At 38.9% G+C, this 9,173-nt stretch overlaps 1 protein-coding gene and 2 pseudogenes across 3 annotated transcripts; all 3 read right to left on the reverse strand.

The window, feature by feature from the left end:
* Positions 1 to 383: 383 nt before the first annotated feature.
* Positions 384 to 1,220, reverse strand: LOC147934453 (protein PLASTID MOVEMENT IMPAIRED 15 pseudogene; annotated as a pseudogene). Its single transcript, XR_015570509.1, has one exon. The product of XR_015570509.1 is annotated as a protein PLASTID MOVEMENT IMPAIRED 15 pseudogene (transcript).
* Positions 384 to 2,087, reverse strand: LOC104724163 (protein PLASTID MOVEMENT IMPAIRED 15 pseudogene; annotated as a pseudogene). Its single transcript, XR_015570508.1, has one exon. The product of XR_015570508.1 is annotated as a protein PLASTID MOVEMENT IMPAIRED 15 pseudogene (transcript).
* A 6,320-nt stretch (positions 2,088 to 8,407) lies between these two features.
* Positions 8,408 to 8,941, reverse strand: LOC147934454 (uncharacterized). Its single transcript, XM_087472637.1, has one exon. The coding sequence runs from the start codon at positions 8,939 to 8,941 to the stop codon at positions 8,408 to 8,410; it is 534 nt and encodes a 177-aa protein (XP_087328763.1).
* Positions 8,942 to 9,173: the final 232 nt, after the last annotated feature.

A 9,173-nucleotide genomic window follows, 5' to 3' on the forward strand; every position in this document is an offset into this window, starting at 1 on the left:
CTATAGATTAATAATACTATTGAAATAATATTCTCAAGGAATATGTTATTGGGTCATCCACTCATGCCATTTAATTTCTTATGATATTTAATAGAATATCAATTAAAAAAAAAGTAAAGTGACATGGAACAAATGGTTATTATTATTGTAATAGAATGATGAGCTGTATTAATTAAAATGTTTTCATTGGTTACCTATTTTAAATGATGTGTCATCTCCAGAATGTGATGTGTCATGTTCTAGAGAGAAACATTCAAGTTTTATTGTATTGATTGATTTTATAAATTTATAACCAAACAATTTATAACTATAGCTTTTCGAATTTTTAAGTTTATTCACTCTGGTAAGCTGCTCTGCTTTTACTCGTAAAAACCTTCTAGACATAGCCAACCGTAAAACATGAATATATCTAGAACACAAAAATCATATAAAGATCCTAACACACTGTCAAAATAAGCGACACACTCCATGTTCACAATCCCAGTGCCAGTTGAGCTACTAGAATGGTCATATGCACAAGACTGAACAAGCATATGAAACATTTCATGGATTTACTTAGGCAATTTGACAAATATAATTGTTCTCACAAGTCAAAAAAGATTATTATTTTAACTTCTCCGGCTAAAAAACTTGGCTAAGTTTGGAACTCTCTTCTTCTTGATTACAAAAAACGTTGGAGTCCCTGCAGATGAGTATCTTCTTGGCTTCCCTCGTTGTACTGGCGTGAGTTTTCCAGTTGGTTTAGGAGAAAGATAGCTTTTGGCTTCAGAGCACAGCTTAAACTTTTGAATCTCATCCTCGACCAATCTCCTCGTGGACAATGACCTTTCCATCTTAAACGCTTCATTTTCTTCTTCCACTTTCGTCATTCCACTCTCTCTGATCAAAGTTTTCGTCTTCATCAAAACCACTTTCGTGCTAGCCTTGAGTGCTTCAACCCATGCCTCTGCTGCTGCAACTTTTTTCTCTGCGGTTTCTTCTGCTTGAGAAGCATGTTTAATCAAATATTCGTACTCAAACCTCGAGATTGTAATCATTGCACAATGCTCAGACTCCATTTCCCGACTCTCCATTGTGTCTTCTATAAGAGATTCAAGCCTCTCAAGCACTAAAGCCTCTGCGCTTTTAGCATCCTCAAGCTCATCCAATTTGGAAATCAATTCTTTTTCCATTTCATCTAAATCAACTTTGGCTTTCTGTGTTTCAGCCTTTGTAACCATCGTCTCTCTTTTGAGAAGAAGCTCCTCTTTCCTTGCAGCATTTCTATTTTTCTTTAACTTCTCAAGAGAACCAACTAAACTGTAAGCAAGCGAGCTAATTCTCACTTCAGCGATCTATACAGCTTCCAACTTAGATTTTGCCATAACCATCTTCGAGTTGAGTTTCTGAATCTTAACATCATCTTTCCTCAAGACTTTATCTAGGCGAGATGCTTCCTCTTTTGTTTGACTAATTTCATTCCTCAACGCATCCATTACCGCCATAACCCGAAAGAGCTCAGCATTAACAGAACCAAGTTCTTCCTTTTTCATTTCAGTCGCTTCTGTTACTTCTTTCAAAACCGATAAATTATACTTCCCTCTTTCAAAAGATTGGTTTGATCTTGACATGCTATTATCTCTCCTATGAACTCTCCTCTCCATTTTCTTGACAAGCTCAAGCTGTGTTTGCAACATCTCAACATCTGAACTCGTCTCAAACAACTCTTTCTCAATACCTTTTGATATCTCCGCTTCTTCCAACACTTCCTTGATTCTCTTATTCTTTTCGACCAACAAATCCAAAACCTCTTTAGCTTTCTCTTCTCTTTGCCTTTCAATCTCCTCACATTCCTTCAAAGCCTCAACCTTTCCCAATTCAGCCATCAAATACTCCTCATTCGCCACCTCAGTTTCTTTCTTAAGACTCTCCAACAATCTCAAATCCTCTTCCGTTTTTAAACTCAATTCCTCAACTTCTTTCATTACTGCACTTCTCTCTCCCAATACAAATGCTATATCAAGCTTCACCTCACTCACTTCTTCTTTAACAACATCCAAAACTCTCATGACTTCCACATACTTCTCCTCAATCCTCAAAGCTTCCATAATCTATTTCCACCTCTCAAATAACAAATGTGAGCTCCACTACTTCTGCTCTCTTTGTGACCAAAAATTTCCCTTTTTGATTTGTGCAGACCCCTCCAACAACTGAAATAGCACTCTTTAAAAGAAATTTATCAAAAAAAAAGATTCAATCTTTGCATCACCCAAACGAAGATTACATTTGAAGCAAACCCATCTCAATTCTTCAAATAAATACAAAATCCAGAAATATTTCAAACACAAAATTCGAAATTTCTTGGCAAAAAGGGCATAAATAAAACTAAAAGTTGTTCGAAGAAAACGTACGGGTGAGCGAGAAAGAAACGATTGCCGATTGGTAGAGATGATGGAGCTGGTGCCTGGTGGTAGATTTGTCCTTATCATTTTGATATCATTTATGACTTCTAGGAGACTTGGGATCACTAATTTGAGGACGAGGACTGCACAAGTACATGAGAAATAGCAAAAATCACACAAGTAATCTTCGCATAATAAATTTATTTATTTTTTATTTTTTTGAAAATAATTTTTACGGTTCGGTCTTTTTTTTAAATTGAATTTTCTTATGGGAAAAAAAAATAAAAATACCTTAACTTTTAAATTTTGAGATGTTTAAATAAATTTGAAATATCATTTAGATGCCAAAGTTTTCATTCACTTTATACTTAAATAGAAAAATTTTAGTTCACTTTGCCATTTTAGTCGTGCCTTTAAAATTAAATCATCTGACGGAAAACTAACAGGATTAAATCTTTGTTTAGAATTTTTCTGTTAGTTTATAAGTCGCTTTACTTTTAAAGTCGTTTTGAGAGGGTTATATAAACTAATAAGAAAATTCGAATCTTAGAAAAACTAACGGTCCGAATGTTTTATTGAAAAGGGATAGTGGTCGGTCCGAATGAGTGACTTTCTAGCAAGGATGAGTGCAAGCAGAGTTTGCTAACCCGTCCACAAGACGGTTAGTCTTCTTATACACATACGTAACTCGGACCGACCAGTCCCTTGAAAGAAAGTAACACAAGCACACTAGGAAGGACAAGGGATGAGTATCCACTATCTCTGGCGTGAGTAAACCAACTACCAACTACCAACTCTGAATCAATCTCCAGCTCTGCATGAGTGAGCCGTTTCTCCTAGGCGATATGTAGACCATAATAGACCCCCCCTATAACTCTGCCAAGGGAGCCGTACAATGTCCTATGTTCAGCGCAAAACCCTGAATCCAGATCCCATACCATCCCGAATAAAACTCCCAGCCGTAGCACAACCAGGGTTTCCATGAGAGGCACCATCAGTATTCAGCTTGAACCAGCTCTCTAGGCGGAGTCCATGCAATCTGCCTCTCCACTCGAACCGCTGCATTTGACGCTCCACGGCAAGCCAAATTTGCATGATGCACTTCCATTGCCATATCCTTAACAAAATTAACCATGTCCCTGCATTTTTCAATTTCGTCGAAAATGTTTCCACATCTCCACTTCCACCCCCACCATACAGTCATACCAAACAGAATAGCCCAACGAACATCATACCTTACTAACGTATCCCCCAGATTCCCCAACACCCATTCCAGCAAACCATGGCCAAAAAAATGACCTCTTCTATCCGGACCAACAATACGACTCCATAACCATGGCATTGCCGGAAAATCTCTAAGGACGTGGATAATTGTCTTTTCACCCCCTTTACATACCTGATAGACCCCCGAATCACATAAATGCCTTCGTTGTATTTCCGAATTAGTCATGATAATCTGATGCACAACCAGCCAAAAGAAAAATCTCACTCTTTCAGGAACCTTAAAATGCCAGATTTTACCAAACAACACACCCATGTCAGTTCTTGGTGTCTAGTCTCGTGTTAAAAAATGATGTGCAGATTCAACTGTAAACTTGCCATCCAGACTTGAACCCCATGCTGGTCTATCTCTCGCCCCAGTCACCATATCATCCACCACGGTCACAAGGCATGACAACGTGGATGTAGATACAAATGGAACAATACGGGCCATGTCCCAACCTGAACCTGCAACCCATAAGTCAATAACTCGCAAATCAACAAGCTCCCCCGGTATATCCACCAACACAGCCTCTAACAGTGGTTTATCAGAAAGCCACTTATCTCACCAAAAACGGATAGACCTCCCATCCCCAAGCACCCAACTCATACCCGGAAACACAACTTCCCGCAAACCAGTCGCCACACTAGGCCATGTTGAAGACCAATTACTCTGTACGGCTGACCAGGATGTATCCTGGATAGTACCCACCTTCTATCTGCGACGCAGAACACGTGCCCATAGTCTCTCCCCATCATAAATCAACCTCCACCCAATCTTTGCTAACAAAGCTTTATTTATAGTAGCCGCAGATCTTATACCAAGGTCACCCTCTCTTTTTGGGGAATAGACTTTGTCCCAAGCAAGGCGATGTTGTTTCCTCTTCTCAGAAGTGCTTCCCCAGAAAAAATTCCTCGAAATCTTATCCAACTGAGCCAATGTCGACTTAGGTAAGGAGATGACACTTATCGAAAGCATTGGTATAGCTGATAGGACTGTTTTGGAAAGAGTGATCCGACCCACCAAACTCAACGTACGTCCCTTCCATCCCGACAACTTGGAAGCTACTCTTTCCACCACATTGCCAAAAGTGCTCTTGTTAACATGTACTCTTTTCCACCACATGACACTCTAACATGTTAGTTTCATAAAGAAAGATTTTGGGATTTATTCGTAAAGGTAAACAACTCTAATCTACCCTTTCTTAATTAGCCAATCAAAATACAATAATATGTCATGTAATTATATATTTTTAAAATAAATCAATTTTAAAATTAGAAAAATAAAACAAGAAATAAAATATGTAGACTTTTTATTAAATGAGTTTAAATATCGATTTTAATTTATATAAGAGGATTAAGATTTCAATTTTTCAATTAAAAAAAATTATACATCAGTTTGGGCTTTTAAATGAGGATTCAGAGTTTATATTTTACAATTAAATGAGATTATACCTTAGTTTGAGTTTACAAATAAGAATTTTAAATCTTACGATTAAAAGAAATTATATGTCTGTTTAGATTTATAAAGCAGGATAAAATTTTACAATTAAGCGAGATTATGTGTCAGTTTGAGTTTATAAAAGAGAATTCAGGTTTTAAATTTATAATAATAAACAAGCTTATATGTCAGTTTGAATTTATAAAGGTGAATTATGGTTTAGATTTTACAACTAAACGAGATTAGGTATCGGTTCAGATTCAACTAAATTAATATTTTTGTTAATGGTTTTTGTTATAATATGTTTTATTCATTTAATTTTTAATTTTATTTAAATGTAATATGATATGATGCATTTTCATTGATTAAAACCAAAAAAAAGGATGAACAAAAGGGTGAATATCCATGTCTTACTCTTCGGTAAATGATAAGATTACTAACGGAGATTACAAACTATTGATAAGTTCAGTTAAGTATTTTTTTAATATGTATAAAAAATGTAACGGAGATATAATATCATAAACAGTTGATATAGGTTGAAAAGTTGGATATGTTTATATGTACTAGAAGTACTAAAAGTCTTTTGGGTTTTGTAGAATTAGGTGTCGAACTAACTTGATTTTATTAACTTATGAACTTTTGGTATTTATACAACAGACCCGAGAATAAGATAAGGCCTAAGACTCCTAAGAACATACGACTTGGACTTATCACAATAAGATTAGGAACACAACACAAACGATAAGAGCTTATCCCGTAATACTCCCTCTCACGTTGGAGTGTGAAGATCCTGAGCACCCAAGTTGGACATTATGTAGAGGAACTGATTACGACGACCAAGTGCTTTTGTAAAATTGTCAGCGAGCTGTTCCGTTGTACGAACATGTTGTGTCGAGATAATCTTGTCACGAACCGCATCACGAACAGCATGACAATATGCTTAGTGCGCTCATGAAAAACTGGGTTAGTGGCTATATAAATAGCAGCTTTGCTATCACAATACAAACGAGCTGACGCAGCTTTGTCGACGCCTAATTCTTGCAACAATTTGCGAAGCCATTTGATCTCTTTAAGAGCATAAGACATGGCTCGATACTCAGATTATGCAGAAGAATGAGAAACAGTCTTTTGTTTCTTAGTTTTCCATGAAATAGGCGAACCACCAAGTAACACAACATAAGCACTAAGAGAACGACGAGTAACCGGACAAGAGCTCCAATCCGAATCAAAATAAACTTCAAGTGATAACTCCGGGGAGGAAGGAAGCAAAATACCATGTCCTGGACATCCCTTCAAGTAACGAACAACTCGCAAAGCAGCATCCATGTGAACTTCATGTGGTGTTTGCATAAACTGTGCCAAAACATGAATGGAGTAACTCAACTCTGGACGCGTATGAAGCGTAGTAGTGCGTGTACTTTGTTGTAGCGCAGGAGTAGGCTGCGGAACTTGTCGATCAACAGGAACTAACGAAGGAACTAGCTCGGTACTAGGAGTGTCCGGAAGTGAAACTGGCGAAGAAACATCAGAAACAACCGTTTCTGCAGGCGTTAGAGACTCATCTTCTACCGAACCAACAATGTCTTTATTGACAGGTGGAGAAGCAATAACCGGAGTCACCGGAAGAGAAGCTGCGGGAGGAACAACGTTGCTCCCCCTATCACCCGTAGTGGTCATTATCCAATCATCATCACAATGAACCGGTGATGGAGACACCACAGTCGGAGAAGACGAAACAGTAGCAGCATAAGGAAACACATCTTCTTGGAAAACAACATCGCGAGACACAAGAAACTCATTACGCTCAATATCAAACATCTTCCATCCTTTTTTACCAAAAGGATAGCCCACAAATACAAACTTACGGCTACGCTGACCAAATTTATCCTTGTCCCGTGTAGTACGGTGAACATAACACGCATAACCAAAAACACGGATCTGATCATAAGTAGGCTTGCAATCATGAAGAATTTCATAAGGACTGCGACTAGAATGAATAGCAGATGGAGTGCAGTTGATTAAATAGGCGGCGGTGAGCACAGCTTCACCCCAAAACTTGATAGGCAAACTTGCCTGAAACAAATAGAGCCCTAGCAACATTGAGAATGTGTCGATGCTTACGTTCTACACGACCATTCTGTTGGGGCGTACCCACACACGACGTCTGATGAACAATGCCATTGACACGAAAATGAGATGAAAGACACATGAATTTCGTCCCATTGTCGGTTCGAACTGTCTTGACCGCTTTACCGAACTGTTTTTCCGTGTATGTCAAGAAATTTTGCAGAACACTGCGAACTTCAGACTTCTCAAGCAAAAGATATGTCCAAACAGCTCTTGAGAAGTCGTCAACAATTGTTAAGAAATATAATGCACCGCAAGAAGAAGGGACACGATATGGAACCCCAAACATCACAATGAATCAGTGAAAAACAATCTGTTGTTTTATTAATGCTCTTTGGAAAACATACGCCGCAAGACAAAGAGCTAACAGAAGACGAGGAACTAGAAAACAAAGGTAAAGCCGAAATAACCGAAAAACTAGGATATCCTAAATGTTGATGCCACAAAGCCTGATCAGAGACCGCACTCGCCATATGAATCTTTGTTGTAGCCACATCCGTAAGATAATACACACCATCACGCTCTTCACCGCTTCCAATCAAAGTCTTCGAAAACGGTCTTGTAAGAAACAAATAGTGTCAGAAAACATGGCAAGACACTTTGTTTGTTTCAAAATCTTCGAAACAGAGATTAGTGTGCAAGTCAGAGAAGGCACAAACAGAACATTAGTCAACTTGACATTATTTGAGAGTGAAAAAACTCCCATGCTAATAGCAAAAGCTTTACTTCCATCAGCAAATCCAAATGGACTTGGTGGAATGGAAACCACATTGATTAGCAAAGAGACATTCCCTATCATGTGGTGAGATGTTCCAATATCCAAAATAACTTTGCCAATTTTAATCTTACCAGACAACTTGTCGGAGCTATTGCTTGCGGAAGTGTTATTGTTGGACTTTCCTTGAAGGAACTGAGTGAAAGCCTTCAAGAGTTCTTGTGTAAACTCAGGAAAAGCAGACGAATTGGGGGTTGTAGCATGCGCAGAAACCAGCTGACCACGTCCATGGCCGGTGCTGTTGAAAGAAGAACCACGACCGCCTCTTCCTCTACTGCTAGAACCACGACCATTGTTACTCTTTTCAGATCTCTCCGTCTACCAGTCTGGGAAGCCGACGAGTTGCCAACAATCACGCTTTTCATGACCAGTACGACTCTTACTCATGATTGAGTCTGGTTTGCTTCCAGAGACGACTCTTACTCATGATTGAGTCTGGTTTGCTTCCACTAGTAGCATCCGATCGGGTAAGAAAACCCACAGCCTCCTCTTTTGTTCACGTTGACGGGTAGAAGACAACCTTTGTTCCTCTCTTATTACTCTGCTGTAAACTTCACCAAGAGAGGGAAGAGGATCCATGGCAACAAGAATGGAACATAGACCACCAAATCTGGACTCATCGAGACCCAACACGAACTGATGAACTTTTTCTTCCTCTCTTTCTTTTGCCGGAGCAGAGGTAGCTCCACAGGTACACAAACCACAAGAACACACAGTGAGAGGTTTATAAATCTGATATTCCTCCCAAAGAGAAGACAACTTGCCATAGTAGTCGATAACCGGTTGGCCCTCTTGTCGACACGACGCGAGCTGACCTTTAAGTTGATGAACACGAACTTTATTTCCAACAGAAAAATGCTGCTTCAAGTCTACCCACAATTGATGAGCATTGGCTATAAAAGTGACTGTAGATTTCACCTTTGGTTCGATGGAAGTTCGTATCCAAACAACGATCATAGAGTTCACCGTCAGCTAGTTCTCCAAGTTGGGATCGTCATCGGCTGGTTTAGGGATTATTCCATTGATGAAACCTGTCTTACGTTTAGCTTGGAGGGCATTTAACATCTCCGTTGCCCACTCGTTGTAGTTGTCGCCTATTAACAAAACCGACGAGATCATGGAACCGGGGTTGTCGGAGCTTGACAAAGTATAGGGAGACACCACATGGGTCTCTTGTTGTTGACCAACA

The sequence above is a fragment of the Camelina sativa genome, chromosome 11 (assembly GCF_030686135.1).
Source record: "Camelina sativa cultivar CO46 ecotype springtype chromosome 11, ASM3068613v1".
NCBI lineage: Eukaryota > Viridiplantae > Streptophyta > Magnoliopsida > Brassicales > Brassicaceae > Camelina > Camelina sativa.

What these genes read in the sequence shown, in the direction of transcription:
- LOC147934454 (XM_087472637.1), bottom strand. Translation starts at nt 8,941, where the DNA reads ATGATCGTTGTTTGGATACGAACTTCCATCGAACCAAAGGTGAAATCT.